General features: G+C 51.6%; 8 protein-coding genes and 1 non-coding gene across 9 annotated transcripts; 3 read left to right on the top strand and 6 right to left on the bottom strand.

Moving 5' to 3' along the window:
- Positions 1-217: 217 nt before the first annotated feature.
- Positions 218-1,816, top strand: BCR37DRAFT_392826 (major facilitator superfamily domain-containing protein; the record flags this gene model as incomplete). Its single annotated transcript, XM_040871208.1, has 1 exon — positions 218-1,816. One exon carries the CDS (start codon positions 218-220, stop codon positions 1,814-1,816), a length of 1,599 nt encoding a protein of 532 aa, XP_040725495.1.
- On the bottom strand, positions 1,805-2,964 carry BCR37DRAFT_379640 (mitochondrial acyl-CoA dehydrogenase). The gene has a single exon (XM_040869306.1). The coding sequence runs from the start codon at positions 2,919-2,921 to the stop codon at positions 1,860-1,862; it is 1,062 nt and encodes a 353-aa protein (XP_040725494.1). The 5' UTR covers positions 2,922-2,964; the 3' UTR covers positions 1,805-1,859.
- A 47-nt stretch (positions 2,965-3,011) lies between these two features.
- Positions 3,012-4,582, bottom strand: BCR37DRAFT_379637 (uncharacterized protein). The gene has a single exon (XM_040869305.1). It carries the CDS (start codon positions 4,238-4,240, stop codon positions 3,413-3,415), a length of 828 nt encoding a protein of 275 aa, XP_040725493.1. The 5' UTR covers positions 4,241-4,582; the 3' UTR covers positions 3,012-3,412.
- Positions 4,496-4,579, bottom strand: BCR37DRAFT_t23. Its single transcript has one exon. It is a non-coding gene; the product is annotated as a tRNA-Leu (tRNA).
- Positions 4,583-4,711: 129 nt separating the features above from the next.
- On the bottom strand, positions 4,712-6,771 carry BCR37DRAFT_392823 (uncharacterized protein; the record flags this gene model as incomplete). The annotated part of the gene is made up of 2 exons (XM_040871207.1): positions 4,712-6,555; positions 6,597-6,771. The coding sequence occupies 2 exons, from the start codon at positions 6,769-6,771 to the stop codon at positions 4,712-4,714; spliced, it is 2,019 nt and encodes a 672-aa protein (XP_040725492.1).
- Positions 6,772-6,823: 52 nt separating this feature from the next.
- Positions 6,824-9,343, bottom strand: BCR37DRAFT_392822 (uncharacterized protein; the record flags this gene model as incomplete). The annotated part of the gene is made up of 1 exon (XM_040871206.1): positions 6,824-9,343. One exon carries the CDS (start codon positions 9,341-9,343, stop codon positions 6,824-6,826), a length of 2,520 nt encoding a protein of 839 aa, XP_040725491.1.
- Positions 9,344-10,781: 1,438 nt separating this feature from the next.
- On the top strand, positions 10,782-12,939 carry BCR37DRAFT_379634 (nucleolar GTP-binding protein 1). Its single transcript, XM_040869304.1, has 2 exons — positions 10,782-10,859; positions 10,908-12,939. The coding sequence occupies exons 1-2, from the start codon at positions 10,836-10,838 to the stop codon at positions 12,792-12,794; spliced, it is 1,911 nt and encodes a 636-aa protein (XP_040725490.1). The 5' UTR covers positions 10,782-10,835; the 3' UTR covers positions 12,795-12,939.
- Positions 12,940-13,222: 283 nt separating this feature from the next.
- On the bottom strand, positions 13,223-15,181 carry BCR37DRAFT_316943 (uncharacterized protein). Its single transcript, XM_040866964.1, has one exon. It carries the CDS (start codon positions 14,746-14,748, stop codon positions 13,651-13,653), a length of 1,098 nt encoding a protein of 365 aa, XP_040725489.1. The 5' UTR covers positions 14,749-15,181; the 3' UTR covers positions 13,223-13,650.
- Positions 14,926-15,870, top strand: BCR37DRAFT_392818 (BAR domain-containing family protein; the record flags this gene model as incomplete). Its single annotated transcript, XM_040871205.1, has 3 exons — positions 14,926-14,953; positions 15,001-15,077; positions 15,121-15,870. The coding sequence occupies 3 exons, from the start codon at positions 14,926-14,928 to the stop codon at positions 15,868-15,870; spliced, it is 855 nt and encodes a 284-aa protein (XP_040725488.1).
- Positions 15,871-16,573: the final 703 nt, after the last annotated feature.

Here is a 16,573-nt window from a genome sequence, read left to right as displayed (position 1 = left end):
ACTAAAGTCCGGGGTGACCTGCTCTGGCTCTGGCGTCACTTGCTTCTCCTTCTTCTTGCCAAATAGACCCATTGAGCTGAATATCCTGTTGTGTTGGTTGTGGATGACGAGGATGGATCGCGCACTGCTCCTGGAACACTCCGCGTCGCAGCACGAAAAGCACACAGAGTACACTTCGAACTGGCAGCCGTCATGTTCCTGCTGCAGGCGACTCGCTATGAAGGCGGACGAGGCTGTAACACCCGCAGCGACCGACCTCGATGAAGCTACCTTCAGGTTCTGCACTCCGAGACAGACAAAACTCATTCTTGCGACGCTCCTCATATGTATGCTGTGCGCGGGCCTACAAGCAGAAGTTATTGGCGTTGCAGCGACGACTATTGCTACATTCTTTCATGCAGAACGAGAGCTTTCATGGATGGGCACGGTGGGAGCTCTTGCACAAGTCACTGGCGTTGTCGCTTTTGGAAAGGCGTATGATCAATTCGAACCAAAGGCGCTGCTGCTCATCTGTCTGGTCCTGTCTATCGTTGGCAGCATTGTTTCAGCTCTTTCAAATCAGTATATTGTCCTTGTTGCTGGCCAGGGCCTCGTGGGACTGTCTCGTGCTGGCATCATCGTTGGCAATGCGACGGTACTTGCCATTATCTGTCCGGACAAGAAGACTCGGGCCTTCTATCTCGGCTTCATCAGCGGTGCGTATGCAATCATGATCAAGGTCTCTCCGCTAGTCTCTGGTGGTCTGCTTGCCCTGCGCGTCAATCAAGCCTGGAGAGGGGTCTTTTGGGTGAGTGTGCCCATTCAGGGGTTGCTTATACCCATGGTGGCTATGTTTCCAGCGCTCAGAAGACGGCCTGCGCGGTGGAGTCAATTGATGGAGCTGTGTCCTGTGCGAATATCACTGCACTCTGCCAGCCTCATCTTTCTTCTTCTTCCTCTGACCGGTGGACGATACACTGGCGTGCTCTCCTTCAAGGGACCACTCTTGATTTCATGCTACATCCTTGGCCCGATCTTGGCAGCTGCATTCATCTACACTGAAATTCGCCAGCCAGAGGAGAATCAGATGCTGCCTATGAATGCCATCAAGAAGCATCCAAGAATGCTCATGTCCCTCGTCATTCTTACCATTTCACCGGCGTTGCTCATCGTCAGTGGTACATTCTATGCGCCACCCTACTTGGAAGTCGTTCGCGGCCATAGTCCATTTACAGCAGCGGCACTTCAACTACCGAGCATCTTGCTTGGATCCATTGCCGCAGTATTCGCTGCGAGACTCTATCATCAGGGACCGCGGTGGGCGCAAGGCATTGGCGTTATCGCATCCATCCTACAAATCCTTGGCAGTGTCATTTTTTATGCCTTTTCAAAGCATGTGAGTATTTACCTGATTCACCTCTCCTACAGCATGACTTCCATTGGCGCTGGCTTGACCTTTGCAATGGGCATGGCGCTCATTTTCGAGTATGTGCCTGAATCTCGATTTGGCGCTGCAGCAAGCTTGATGAATCTAGCCACATCGCTGGGCGCTGTGATTGGAACGTCCGTGTACGGACTCATTTTTCAAGGAGAGTTCCAGATCTTTGTGGATCGCAGTGTAGCTGCTGCACTTGCTGCTGCTGCTCGGGAACTCTCGTCTGCTAATGCAACCATTGTTGATACGCAAGCGTCACCTATTGGGCTTGGAGCTGCTCCTGCATTTGATATGGTCTATCACAATACACAACGGTATGCGTCACTCTATCTCTATGGCGGTGCCGGGCTCTGTTCACTCGTTGCGGCGCTTGCAATGGGCAGACATTCAGTCTCCAAATGATAACCTTTTTTATCCTATTTGCAATGCTATGGCTATGTTTACTCTACTTACGATACTCTGCCGCGAGGAACTTGGCAATAGTGGTCTTTTGAATATTGCTAGTACCTTCGTAGATACTGCCAATCATACTATCACGCCAGTACTTTTCAATACCAAGTTCACGGGTGAAGCCAACTCCACCCATCCATTCAATCGACTTGCCACTGACGCGCTGTGCGACTTGCGATGCATAAAGCTTAGCCATGGCTGCTTCCTTAACGAATGGCATTTCCGCCTCCTTGAGACGCGATGCATTGTACGTCAACAAACGTGCAGCTTCCAGCTCAACGGCTGATTCGGCAAATTGGTGTTGCATCCCTTGAAAGTCACCAATGTACTGACCAAACTGTTTACGGTCAGAGAAACAGTATTTGAGTGCTTTATCCATAGATCCCATCGCGAGACCTGTCATTTGTGCAGCGATACCGATACGGCCTTCGTTGAGGATGCCAATGGCGATCTTGTAGCCTTCGCCTTCCTTTCCGACCAAGTTCTCCTTTGGGATTTTCAAGTCATCAAAGTTGATGGCTGCGGTGGAGGAAGCGCGAATACCGAGCTTGATCTCCTTCTTGGCAACTTGAACACCCCACTCCTTCTCGGCAAGGAAGCAAGTGATGCCCTTGTAACCCTTGGATGGGTCCATTGTTGCGAAAATGAGGAAGATTTCTGCTTCACCGCCGTTGGTGATCCACATCTTGCCACCGTTGATGATGTAGTCGCCATCTGCATTCTTCTTGGCTGTTGTCTTGAGCGCAAAGGCATCGGATCCCGAAACTGGCTCACTCAATGCAAATGACCCAATCTTCTCTGACGAGAGTTGAGGGAGATATTTGTCTTGAAGTTCCTTGGTCGCATGCTTACGCAGGACCGTGTTGACGAGTGTGTTGTGAACATCGCACATGACAGACACGCTTGGGTCGACTTTAGCAAGTTCTTCAATAGCGACAATGGCAGAGGTGAAGGAAGCACCTGCACCACCATGATCCACTGATGTCTCAATGCCCATGAGACCGAGATCAAACAAACCCTTGATGATGGCTGGATCCATCTTTTCCTTCTCATCCATTTCGTACACCTTGGGCGCCACGACATCCTGAGCGAATCGAGCCACTGAAAGGGATTAGCCAGTACTATTGTATATATAGAAGAACGCACCAGAGTCCTTCATCATTTCTTCCTCTTCGGTCAATGCAAACAGAGGTCCCGGGACGACATCTTCCTGACGAGCGATGCGAGCCACGCTGAATGACCGGATGAGCCTGGGTGCAGCGAGAGCAGTACGAGCAGCACGAGCTAGACGAATGGACATGGCAGCAGTAGCGCGTGATGAGTAGGCAGTGAAGAGAGGAAAAGCGCGGGGGGATCGAGATCTAATAAGCAAATTGTCCGCTTCACATGCAAACTTCCGGGGGCCGGGGACACTTCACCCGCGGGCGACAGTTCTTCGGCAGAGAGCGGCGGGAGGCCGAGTGCCAGTGATGACTACTGTGTAACAGTGTAACTCATTGATTATGTGTGTCTGACAGTGTCTACACCAAGCTATACCTGCAACAAGCACTAGTCGCGGTACTCGGCATCCGGGTTCATCTCCTGGAGTCGCACACCGCGTTCCTTGCGACCTGTATACCCACGACGCTTACGTGAAAACTGCGGAATCTGCCGATGCTGCTTATTCCACCAAAAGACAAGCAGCACAGTCCCCAAGAAGGCCAACAGTGCAAGAGGCAAGCCAATAGATAATCCAAGGATACGGTCCTTGGGCATCGCAGACGACACAACCGTCGTTTCGACCTTGTTGCGTAGCTGAATGATGGGCCCATTCTGCCGTGCTGGAATATCACCGCTGCAATCATACGGCAAGATCTGGAAGACCACCTCTTGCGTGCTCTTGCTCTCCAACCAGCTACCCTGCACCGTGTAATTCCAGAAACCTAAGCTATTGCTTGTAGAAGTCGATGTCACGAGTTGACCGGCCTCGTTGCCATAATAGAGCAGCGCAACATAGACACTTGAGCAATTCGGCGCAAAGGAACTATCCCAAGTAACGCTGTACTCTTTGTTTTTGATTTGCTGGGTGCCGTTGAGAGGCAGACAGAAGGGACCCGTCATATTGGCACTGCCTGCAGGACAATCCAGGAAACTATTGCTAGGCGCTTGTGTCCCTTGCGATGTGGAAGCTTCCGTCTTGGTCACATAAACCACTGATTTGCGGCTGGCGTCATAAGAGGGTACTGCGTTGAGTCTTGCAGATGAAGGAGTGACACTTGCTGCTGATGCTCTTGATGCCGTTGCTGAGGGATCAGGGGACAGTCCAGTCGATGCAGACGTAGATGACTGTGCTGACACAAGCTGTGTCAAAGCAGCGACAAGAGAGATCCACTTCATGGCAGCCTGCTAGTTGGTTGAGTCTGATTAGATTTCACTTTTGCTGTTTTCCTGTCGCGCGCCGAAAGTTCAATTGCGCGACTCCTGGTGACGGGCAACGGCAAATAGATGCAGGTCAGGAGAATACATGAATCTTCAGACGAAATTGGGTCAGGCAAGATGCTCAAGGTACTTGACTCACGGCGATGTCTTGACCATCGGTACTTGAACGACGCATGCGGAGTCCCGAGAGCTGACGAGAAAATAAAAAATTCATGCAGCCTAAGGGATTCGAACCCTTGCCCCATTGCTGAGACCACGACCTGAACGTGGCGCCATAACCAACTCGGCCAAAGCTGCAATAGACTCGCCACAATCTTAAGTCCAATATGGAATTATATACAATTTATGCAATTTTCAGATGGGCTGGCAGTAGGCAATATCTGAAACACTAATCTACAATCGATACAAGCATTCTGCACCATTCGTTATTCACTGCGTTCTTGCTAAGCGTGCGGCTTTGAACCGGCTCATTTTTGGCTTCTCCTCCAGCGGAACATCCTCCACCTCCTCCTCCTGTTCAATATAGCCGCCCTGCGCTTGAATCATGCGTGACCTAAGCTTGTGATAGGCTTGTGCTGCTTCCTTCTTGTGCATCGCCAAGTCAGCCTCATCTTGCTGCGACTCTGACAAGAGTATTGGCATCGCGTTCCGTTCAACAACGCCGTCCGTCATGACTTGATGGTCTTTGACTGATGTAGGCAGAATCTCATCTGGATGCGCTGGTTTTTGTGGTTCAACAAAACCCAAGGCTTCTCCTCGAACAGCATCATTGACTTCCGCAGGCTGATCACCGAGAAGATCATGAATTGCAATATGTGGCGGTGGTGATTTGGCCGTACTGCGTACCATATAGTGAGAGACACTGCCTTGTCCCTCAGTTGTCACTGGACCACGCTCGCGATCTTGTGGTGGCGGAGAGCGTGGAGTCGGTGATAAGACCATAGGATCAATAGAAGACTGTCGCGATGGCTGCTTATCTGCAGGCGGTCTCTTCCGCTCTCGTCGCTCAACAACAGTCGGTACAACCACCTCATCCGCCAACGGAGCAAGCTTGGCAGTGACAGTCTCAGAAAATGCCACTTCTTTGGCAGGCGATGGAACCGTAGACTGTGAAAGTGGCGATGGGATATTAACATTCCACGAGCCTTGACGTTCTGGTGTCGGCGGCTTGCGTGGTTTGGGCGCAACCACAGTCGGCCTGATTTGAGGCGAATCATCTGGTGAAATGGGCGCATTGGCCCAAGCGATATCATTCTGAGCAGCCAGCAACTCTTTTGCTCTCGCCACTTTTGATTCCTTGGTATCCGCATCTCCAATGGCAGTCTGTGGTCGATCTGGCAAGTCTTGCTGATGTTCATCCCATGAATCGGAACGAACGGGATGCTGAGGATCTGCAGATTTGCGACGTTTATGCTTTTTGCCTAATGCTTGACGTTTCTGTCGAATCACCTGTAGCTCATCGTCCGTCAGCCGTCTGATGATCATGGGTTTCTTTTCGGCGCCATCTTCGGGATCCAGATCGAGGTTAGCGAGGTTTCCTTTGCCTTTGCCAATCGCTTCTCTCGGTACCTCGTCAGGCAAGGGATACTTCGTCTGTCTTTTAAGGATTGGCGTCGTAGGCCTGAGCTTGCCGGCAGATGGACCTTGATGCAGTTCTTCTGCAAAGACAATCTTCTTTTTCCGTTCAAGCGACGTTGGTATTGGGATCTCCACCCGAGTACGTCCATACTCATCTTCCTCCAAATCCTCCTCATCCTCCATACTCTCGCAAATCTCATTCATGGTTTGCAGGTCGTCGAACATGGCAACCTGTGGCACCATGCCTGCATTGTCTGCTACCATCTCCATTTGGCCATCTGGTCCAGCCACAAGTGTGAACGTGGGCATTCCTTCAGGTGGTGTCATCGCAGCTTCCTCGTCAACGCTTGGCTCGACTAGAGATACTTTCGTGTTCTCCCGCTGCGGTGGGATCTCCTTCGACGCACCGTTCACCTTAGGCTCTGTCATAGATGAGTCCTTGAGCGCTGGCTCAACAGCGGCAACAGCATCCAGCACAGCATGCCGTTGCGGCGTCAATTTGACTGATGTGATATTGTCGTCGTCATCCAACTCCTCCCGAATATCGATACACTCTTCTCCGGTTTGTACATCCGTCACTGGAACATCGTTCACGGCCAATGCTCGCATCTGGCGTTCCAAATCATCGAACTTCTTGATGTTTTCTTGACATTTACCACGCTGCGTTTGATGCTTTTGTAGTTCTTGGTCCAGGACTATCCATTAGCATGCTGTTCAAAACCAGAGACGAGGATACAGTCGAGCCGTAGACCATCGACGGGATTCTGCGCTAATTGAGGGAAAGCCTTCCACTGCTCAAGCAAGAGTACAAATGTCGCTCTCCGCTCTTCCCATAGTTCAATGGATCGGTCGACCTGTGCTAGCGCCGTTTCCAATTGATTGCGATAGAAGTTGAGCGACGGCCCTTCCATGCAGTCGTCAGAGATGCTAGTACAATAATGATTAAATGCTAAATGCCTTTTTTTATGCTGTTTGTGTCTCCTCCGCAGGTGTCGTCGCATCGGCCAGTTTCGACGTCACCGGGAAGCGCGATGAAAGCCGACGCCAGACCTCAATACCTTCCTCCAATCCATACTCTGTCTGCAACACACTGCCAGACTGCAGTAGAGCCACAGCACCCGCCAGCTGCTCCTTCGTCTTATGATACACTCGCATATTCATTGTTTCTGTTGCTGCAAACGCACGCTCAATCTTGCCTGCATCCAACAGTGCTTGAATGTACAAATTCCAATTTGTTGCATCGAATGCGTAGCCTTGTAGCAGCATACTATGCCAGACACGTTCAATCTCATCATAATGTCCATCTTGCTTCATATGGCTCATAAAGACAGTCAATGGCTGACTGAGCAAGAAACGAGCACCTTTGGCCACTTGCGTGAGTTGTGGACCACGTTTGAGACGATACATCCGATCCACGTCCTTTTTGGCAGCCACAAACAAGGTCCTCACGGCGTTTGTCTCGCCTGCCAATGCGTAGCATTTTAGAATATACGTCAGCATGCGGACATTCGGCCGAGAGGTCGTTTCAGCGACCGTTTTGAGGAATTCACGAAAGAGTCGCGTGGCGCCCTTGATGTCGATGCGTATTGCACGATCCTTGATGACGGGGTTATACACATCTGGTGGAGCAATGTATTTGGGAGCAAAACGAGAGGTAATGTCAAGACCAGGTGCTGCCAAGATGGCATCAAGCATACCCTCTGCGATACGGACCGTCTCGCGCGTTTTCCGTTCAACAAGGGCATTGAGGAGCACTGCATGGGTCGCAAATGTAGGCTTGATGCCGGCGTCGAGCATATCCTCATACCACTCCGTTACTCTTGCCAGTTGACGAATCTTGACAAATCCCAGCATCATAATTGTATAGTGGTACTCGTTGGGGGTCAAGCCACTATCAAGCATCTTCTTGAATGTCTTGACCGCACCACGCATATCGTCTCGCCGGACATGAGACTGCAAAAAGTGTGAAAAGGTGATGTCTGTTGCTTGAATACCAGACTTCTCCATGGCATCAACAAGCGCTTGAGAATCAGCAACAGGTCGTTCTTCTCGCAAGTACGACTTGAGCACGATATTCATCGTTTTACTGTTTGGTGGAATCCCCTTTTCCTGCATTTGCTCAACGACCATGCGCATACCAGTCGTATCGCCTGCTTCGACATACGCATTCATCAGACTGCCATAGACGACTGAATTGAAGACAACGCCACGTCCTTCCATTTCGTCGAAGACACGCTGTGCACCTACTGCATCGCGTTTATGCGCAAAGAGGTCAATCATGATGGAGGCGGTATACGCACTCGGCACAAAACCTGCATCAAGCAAAGCGGAAAAAGTTTGAGACGCAGCGTCTGCGTCCATGACATCCGATTGGATATGCAGGAGCATGTTGTACAGCACACGATCTGGTTTAACCATGGCAGACGCTTCTTTGAAGAGCGAAGTTGCACGATTCAAGTCAAGTTGCATGACGGCAGCATGAATGCGTGTGCCTAGCATATATGCATCTGCTTCGCCATCGAATTGCGTGTAGAGCGCCTCGACCTCATCAATGAGGCCACGACGCGCGTAACCAGACATGACGAGGGTGAGTGCATCACGCTTGTTGTCTTGCGATGGCCGAACGTCGCGGAGATATGCCTTTTCCTCTAGATACTGGTCGAGGATGCGTTTGGCTTGGTCAATCTTGCCGAGTTGTGAACAGGCTGACATGGCAGCCATGTAGATGCGATGATTGAATGGACCACTTGCCATATCAAATAGAGTGAGTACGTTCTGTGGCGATAGTTTGAACAAGGTCGTTCCTAGTTCCGCTTGTGAGATGCGACTTCCTTGCTCGTACGCTTGTTTGAGTAGCGTATAGGCAGCACCTGTTTTGTTGATGCGGTTGAGATGCACCACCACCTCACGTCTGATGCGTTCCCGAAAGACAGCCACATCTCCCGGCAAGTGACCAAGAAATTGAAACGTCTCGACATTTGGGATGAGTAAGAGGAGTTCATCCACTCGAACTCGACCTACAGCATGCCATATCCGTACGCCCGTCAGCCAATCCCCTACTTCAACGACTCGATTCATGAATGTTTGAGCATGCCGCGCTTGTAGCTGGGCATCCAGACCTGCAAAAGATTGCCAAGCACGTTGTGTCTCGCCCAACACGCTATACGCCCAAAACCCATAGAACAAGCGTTGCTTTGCATCCAATTGATCCGCATCGTGTTTTGAATCGAGGACAGTCAGAAGTCTGAGGGCATCTTGCTTTTGATCTGTTGTCAAGACACCCAGCATGGCGTGAAGGAGTTGATGGCGCGTTGCTTGCAAATCTTGTGAGAGGCCCGACCATGCACGCCATGCGAGTGTGCGTTGTGCGGGTGTGGCTGCATCTTGGAGGAGGGAGTGTAAGGTGACGCGGTCGTCTGTGCTGTATCGTCGAATGAGGCAGCGGCATCGATAGCATCCTCCCAGTGCGCGCCGTAGGATCATGCGGTAATCATGCGAAGGTTGCGAAGTTGAAATAAATTTGAGATCACTGCGATGTGCTCAGCAGCTACGGGATGCTATTGCTTTCTATGAGTACTCAGCATGCAGTCATCAAGACCCCGCTAGAGGAGCAAGCCAGCAGCCTCCTCCACAGACCCATTCGTCGCTTCAAGCGCCTGGATGCACTCCGCCCTGCTGAAGCCCATTGCTTCAAGCTGCTGAACCTTGTCCAGAGCAAGCGACTCTTGAGGCTCAGGCACAGGAGCAGGCGGTTGCGCACTGGCCGGCAGTGCATGCTCATCTAGAAAGGCCACCTGTTCCTCGCCAATACACAGACTGTTGCAAGATAAATCAATACGAGCTTGGTGTCGCTTGAGCATATCCAGACCCAGTAGCATCTCAGGTCCTTTATCGCCCTCCAAAATGGTAAATGAACAGGACAGAAAGAGGCTCCCGAGCTTGATCTGAGCTGAATGCACACGGCCGAGGATCTTGGCAGTACCAACACCATGCGCCATACCAGCATAGCGTGTGTCCACCAGCCGCATAAGACCACACGCTTCTGCGCATTTCGGCGACATGATGGTCATCTGTGCGCCTGAATCCACAAAAGCCTTGATATGATGTCCATTCACCTGCAACGGTACATAGAGCATGTGTACTTGCCCAAAGGACTCGGGATGATATTCAACAGCGTTATTCAAGTTCTCCATGATGGCTTCTTGCTTGATAATCTCCTCGATCTTGCGCTGCGCTTCCACATCAAATGGATCGTCATTCAGCGCTTGTATTTGTCGCTGCCGTTCATACTCTTGCGCTTGGCGACCGTGTTGTAGTGTGCGCCATTGTTGCGCAAAGGCGGAAGGGTCATGTTGTGCTGCGTGTGCGAGAGAGGGTTGAGCGCGCTGTAGCTCAGACATCATGCGCGGGTCTGCAAGGAGAAGCAGCCTCACTGTCTCTGGATCCATGTCGTCCATGATAGCTGTTGTACAATGCTCAGCTTGTGTGATGACTCGGGGGTCGATGTACTGTACGCGTACGCGTCGTCGTCACCAGATGGACCAATGCGGCTTGATGTTGTAAGTATGAGAAGCAAGGACGCAGGAAGGCAGGAGAAGCGCTGATGACAGCTTAGACTATAGAGGATATGCCAGCACGAGCAGACTCTATAGACATGACATAGACATGACTAGCGCGCTTTTCAGTGCTTGGACCAGACAAGCGACCAGGAAGAGATAGAGCAAGCTGGGCTGAATCAGGTGAATAGGGCAGGAGCCGATATAATAGGCCCTACTCACGACTCAATATCCGTGGTACTAGATGACCATATGCATAGATTTAGACTACAGCAGCAGCAGTACAGCTCCAGCTAGTTCTACCGCTTGCTCCTGTCTGGTCGCGGGAAACTTCAAAACTTTTTTTTCTTTTCTCAAGCAGCAGACGAAAGCAGCAGCAGCAGACTGCGACGACAAGAAGCAGACAGCCAGCAAGCGCCATGAGTGCAACAGGCTTCAAGGCGGTAGGGCTCCATTCTTTCATCTCACAAGCACATCACTGACAGGCGTAGATCCAGCCAATCCCCAATGTGGGCGACTTTCTCGACATTGTCCTGTCCCGCACACAGCGCAAGACACCCACAGTCATTCGATCAGGCTTCAAGATCTCTCGCATCCGAGATTTCTATGCGCGCAAGATCAAGTTCACACAAGACACCTTTTCAGAGAAGTTGACGAGCATTCTTGATGAGTTCCCAAAGTTGAACGATATTCATCCATTTCATCAGGATCTCCTCAACGTCCTCTACGACAGGGATCATCTCAAAATCGCCCTGTCGCAGCTCTCGACTGCAAAGCACTTGATTGAGCAAGTGGCGCGCGACTATGTTAGGCTCATCAAGTATGGTGACTCCCTCTACCGCTGCAAACAACTCAAGCGCGCCGCTCTCGGTCGTATGGCTACCATCTTGCGTGGTCGTGCCAAGGATTCTCTCGTGTACCTCGAGCAAGTCCGTCAGCATCTTGGTCGTCTTCCCGCTATTGATACGAATACACGCACCCTCATCCTGTGTGGCTACCCAAACGTGGGTAAATCCTCCTTCATCAATAAAATCACCCGCGCAGATGTCGATGTCCAGCCATATGCCTTCACGACCAAGAGTCTGTTTGTTGGTCACATGGACTACAAGTACCTGCGCTGGCAAGTCATTGACACACCTGGTATTTTGGACCATCCACTCGAAGAGATGAATACGATTGAAATGCAGAGTATCACGGCGCTTGCCCATTTACGCGCTTGCATCCTCTATTTCATGGACTTGTCTGAACAATGCGGTTACTCTGTTGCTGCACAGATTCAGCTCTTCAATAGCATCAAGCCCTTGTTTGCCAATAAGCCAGTCTTATTGGTAGTCAACAAGATTGATGTCATGAGGCCTGAGGATCTTGATGCGGCGAATGCAGCACTCCTTCAGGGTGTTTTGGATACAGGTGTCCAGATGGTGACATCTTCGTGCTTCAATGACCAAGGTATCATGGACGTACGTGCCGCTGCTTGCGATAAGCTGCTTGCTGCTCGTGTTGAGAGTAAGTTGAAGGGTTCCAAGATCAATGATGTCTTGAACAGGATCCATCTGAGTACACCACAAGCGAGAGACGATACACCACGATTGCCACATATCCCCACTGGAGCATCGATTACGCAGCGATACGATTGGCAAGATCCTGATCGTCGCAAGCTGGAGCGTGATATCGAAGCAGAGCACGGCGGTGCTGGTCTCTACAATATTGATCTCAAGAAGAAGTGGGATCTGGAGAATGATGCATGGAAGGCGGATATCATGCCGGAATTGTTGGATGGCAAGAATATTCATGATTACATTGACCCTGACATTGCCTCGAAGTTGCAGGCTCTTGAGGAGGAAGAGGAGAGGCTTGAGGAGGAAGGCTTCTACAATTCACAAGATGAGATGGAGGATGAGGGGGATACGGCTATCCTTGCTAAAGCTGCTCTGATTCGAGAGAAGAATCTACGACTCAAGCGACTCGCCAGGTCCAAGAAGATCCTCAAGAACCGACCTCAACTACCTCGTACGGCTGGTCTACAAAAGTTCTCTGATATGAAGACCTCCATGCAAGCCAACAAACTCGATACAACAGCCATTGAGACACGCGCACGCAGTCGTCGTCCAGAAGCATCTCGCGAACGTGGCCAAGATGTCGTGTTGCGTGCACAATCCAGTTCACGCGCACCGTCACAACTGCCGAAACGTGATCGCAGTGAAGGCGGTCTCTCCACGGTGGGTGAACGGACGCGTGCTGAAAAGGTACAGCGCTTGCAACAGCGTGAACGGAATCGCATGGCTCGTGCGAGTGAGTCTGATCGTCACATTGCAGACACGAAACCCAAACACTTGTTTGCTGGTAAGAGTGGCATTGGGTCTGCGAGGTCTCGTTGAGTGTACGCTGCCTGTGTGTTTTAGCTATTTGTGACTTGCGTAGATTGCATTTTGACGTCATTTGGGCGACGACGAGACAGAAGCGACCAGAGCAGAGCAGCAGCTGGGGAGGGAAGCCCGAGAGAGAGGGTAAGCGAGGGAGGTGGGGAGGGAGGGAGGGCCTTGGACAGTAGATTAGAAGCGGGAAGCCTCGACGAACTTCCATCCTTAGTCCTATACTTCTACTCATCTACTCTACAAAGCAACAGCCATGTCCAACGCTATTCCCACCGGTCTCCAGAACCTCTTGCCCAGCGGCCTCCTCAACGACATCGCTTCCAACACGGCCATCGCCGCCATCGTTGCTTCTGCCGTTCAAAATGGCCAGACGGACGCATCAGCCATTGCTTCGATCGCACAACTCCCTGCGTAAGTGCATCCACTCAAGATACAGAGAAGACTAACCTTGTCATAGTTTCAGAAGTTTGATCAACGGACTCGGTGGCTCTGAACTCAGTGGTGTCCTCGCTGCTGCCACTGCCTCCCCACGAGCTGCATCGCGTATTGGCTCAGCCATTGCAGGTGCCACATCCCAAGCAGCATCGCGTATCGGCTCAGCAGTGGCACCTCAAACGAGCCGAACAGCTAGTGGAACGGCCATTGCTGGAACACGAACAGCTTCCGGTACAGGTGTGACGGGTGCAGCGACTTCTGCACGTTCTGCAGCATCGGGATTGGCTGGTAGTGCCAAATCGACCTGGGTGCTTGTTTCTGGTGCTTTGGCAGCGGGTGTCCTGGGCGCTTGTTTCTTGTAGATGCGTTCTTGTACTGTAGACACAATGCACATAGCACAGAGATTGTACTAGAAGTCTTTCGATCAAAGGTGAACAAAGTCTTGCTGGAAGGCATCTTCATCGAAATCCTCCTCATCCAAGACATCGCTCTCACTCTCACTACTCTCTGCATCCTCCTGATCACTTGCTGTGTCTTGCAGTGCAGAGATCTGTTTGCGAGTCTGTTTGCGAAGGACATGACGCTGATGACACGCAACGCCAGCATCACACCAACCAAGCTTGTCGAAGCCCATACACACCGCTGCATCAGGCTGTTGCTGCATTTCTTCATGCACAAATCGACATGCTTCGACTGTACAACCGCCTGCAGCAAAACGTGTACACTGTGGTGTATTATGCGCATTTGGCGAATGCGATTGCGTACAGTCGTCTTTTGTACACGTCCCTCGTAGGTAAAATGGACAAACGGCCACCTCACCCGGTGTATGACGGCCTTGACAACCGACTCGTGAACAAAACCCACGTCGTGTGAAGTGGGTGCATCGTTTTGTGAGTGTCTTGTTGTTCGTTCTGCGCCGTGCATGCAGCTTGACGGTTGTTTTGCGAAAGAGGTTGTTGCTCTTTGGTGATTTCAGGAATAAGACGCCATTGATGGTGGTTTCGAGGGGTGTCGGACCGCCCTGGTCCATGGGTGTCTGTCGAATCAATAGATGGGCACGCTTACCAAGACGATAGGTAATGCCTTCATGTACAAGGGTTGTTTGTTCTAATTTCCGTAGCTGTACTGCTTCTTTCGCTTCTTGGAGGAGTAAGCGTTCGAGTAATTTCTTACGTCTTGCTTCTCTACTCGTTGCGATTGTTTGTTGCGCTGCTTGTGCGAAACATGGTGCATGTGTGAGGGTGATGCGACTGCGTTGACGGGCAGAGACGTAGCTGCCTTGTACGCCATGACCATGCAGGACGAGTGTTTTGTGATGAGAGCCGGGCCTCGGTGCTGTACTGTGGCGACTTCTGCGCTGATTGAATCGTTGTGAGGAAGAGGAGATGCTAGAGGAGGAAGCAGGCGTTGGGGAGACTGCGGCGGATGAGGAAGCCTGCTGCTCCTGGCTCCTGCTGTGCCTGTTGATGGCGCCTGCTACTTGCGCAATCTGTCTGAGGAGGTCTTGTTCGTGCGTGTCCATCCACAGTGGTAGCTGTAGTCTAAGTAGAAGCTGTAGCAGAGTAGCTGTAGTAGCAGTAGTCTAAGTAGTAGCAGTAGTAGCAGTACTAGCTGTAGCAGAGTAGAGTAGTAGCTGTAGCTGTAGTCTGCTCTTGACTTTCTTCACCAGATACAACCAGAAGCAACACAAGCAGCAGCCATGAACTTCAATCTCGATGCACTCAAGGGTATGGCCCAGAGAGAGGATCTGATGGCAGAGACTAACCGCATCTAGGACTCTCATCCAAAGTCACCCCATTCGCACAGCGCGCACAGCAGTTTGTCAGTGAGCAAGTCAGCAATGTCCCCAAGGTACACACTCTGTCTCTCACTATGCGCTCTTTTAACACGCTAGACTGAACTCCCAGAAGAGTACCTGGACCTAGAGAAGAAGGTCGATGCCCTCAAAGGTGCACACGTCAAGCTCCTTGCCGTGACGCAGACTTATTCCCGTGAAAACTACGACTACCCAACCAACCTCCGTGAAACAGGCGCAGAGCTCTTCACCAGCATCTCGCAAAAGGCGAACGACCTTGCTGCTGCTCAATCTACAGCAGAGGCACAAACGGCCATTACAAAGCCAGCGCCAAAGGGAGCACCCAAGACACTCAGCCATGCATTAGGTCGTGCTGCCATGAGCGGTGCAGAGGGATTGGGAGTGACGCACAGCACCGATAACACGCTAGGCGCTGCACTGCAAACCGTTGCTCTTGCTTCTGAACAAGTGGGTGAAGCGCGTCTTGCGCAAGACTCACGCATCAACAGTGAAGTCAATGCAGGACTCAGCACGACCTTGAATACGACGTTGCAATTTGCTACACGCGCCAGGAAGACAGTCTACAGTACGCGTCTATCTCTCGACGCAGCCAAAACCGCTGCCAAGAATGCAAGGCCTGATAAAGCGGATGCTGCGCGGATCGAGGTGGAGAGGGCGGAGGATGAGTTTGTGGCAGCGGTGGAGGAAGCGACGACGGTGATGAAGTCGTGTCTGGAGAGTGCAGAGCCATTGAGGAACTTGCAGGATCTTGTCGCTGCTCAGGCGGCTTTCCACAAGCGTGCTGCTGAGATTCTGGAGGAGGCAGCTGCGGCCATCAAGCAGACGTAGGAGCTCTCTGGGCTTCTCACTGAGCTTCTCTCTGGGTGTCGGTGTCGGTGTCTTGGCGACGACGACGACGACGACGACGACGACGACGACGACGACGACGACGAGCAGATGTCCTGAGCTTTCACCTTCCTTTTCTCTTCTTACACGTACAGAACACACTAGACAAAGCCTACGACAGACAGAAGCCCATTCCATACCTAGCTGGATGGCATTCAAGCTCTTCAAGCAAGATGCACACGAACAGGTAGCTTCCCCCGTCGATACCGCACAGACACAGCTTGAGCACCTCCATCTACAGCGCAGCAGCAGCAACGGCAATAGACATAGCAGGCTCGACAGCGTCAGTCCAGCGAGTGCAGAGCGCGACACTCCCTCAACAACAGGGACTCCAGTCTCAGCAACAAAGGACAAGACGAAACGCTTCTCCCGACTCAAAGCAACCCTCACCCGTCGTGTCTCTCACAGCAGCGGCAGTGGCAGTAGCAGTCCTCATACAAAACGACAAACACGCAGATTGACCTCACAAGATGGTAGTCTACTATATCTGGCGCCCATTGATCCACGCAGCGACGATGTCACTTCACAATGGGAGAAACGCGCAACGATGCTCGCACGCGCTGGACCGCCTTCACCTGCGTTATTGGGCAGACAGGAGACCATTGGACTAGAGGATGAGGCGGATAATAAGGCGCCGCAAATACCG

The sequence above is a fragment of the Protomyces lactucae-debilis genome, assembly GCF_002105105.1.
Source record: "Protomyces lactucae-debilis strain 12-1054 chromosome Unknown BCR37scaffold_9, whole genome shotgun sequence".
NCBI classification, from domain to species: Eukaryota; Fungi; Ascomycota; class Taphrinomycetes; order Taphrinales; family Protomycetaceae; genus Protomyces; species Protomyces lactucae-debilis.
The sequence above is the reverse complement of the archived record's forward strand: the minus strand, read 5'-3'. Positions and strand labels throughout refer to the sequence as shown.

Excerpts from the sequence above, each read along its gene's own strand:
- BCR37DRAFT_379637 (XM_040869305.1), bottom strand. The coding sequence starts at position 4,240 with ATGAAGTGGATCTCTCTTGTCGCTGCTTTGACACAGCTTGTGTCAGCA.
- BCR37DRAFT_379634 (XM_040869304.1), top strand. The coding sequence starts at position 10,836 with ATGAGTGCAACAGGCTTCAAGGCG. Across the intron at positions 10,860-10,907 it reads GTGCAACAGGCTTCAAGGCG|ATCCAGCCAATCCCCAATGT; the intron begins GTAGGGCTCCAT and ends TGACAGGCGTAG.
- BCR37DRAFT_316943 (XM_040866964.1), bottom strand. The coding sequence starts at position 14,748 with ATGGACACGCACGAACAAGACCTCCTCAGACAGATTGCGCAAGTAGCA.
- BCR37DRAFT_379640 (XM_040869306.1), bottom strand. The coding sequence starts at position 2,921 with ATGGATGAGAAGGAAAAGATGGATCCAGCCATCATCAAGGGTTTGTTT.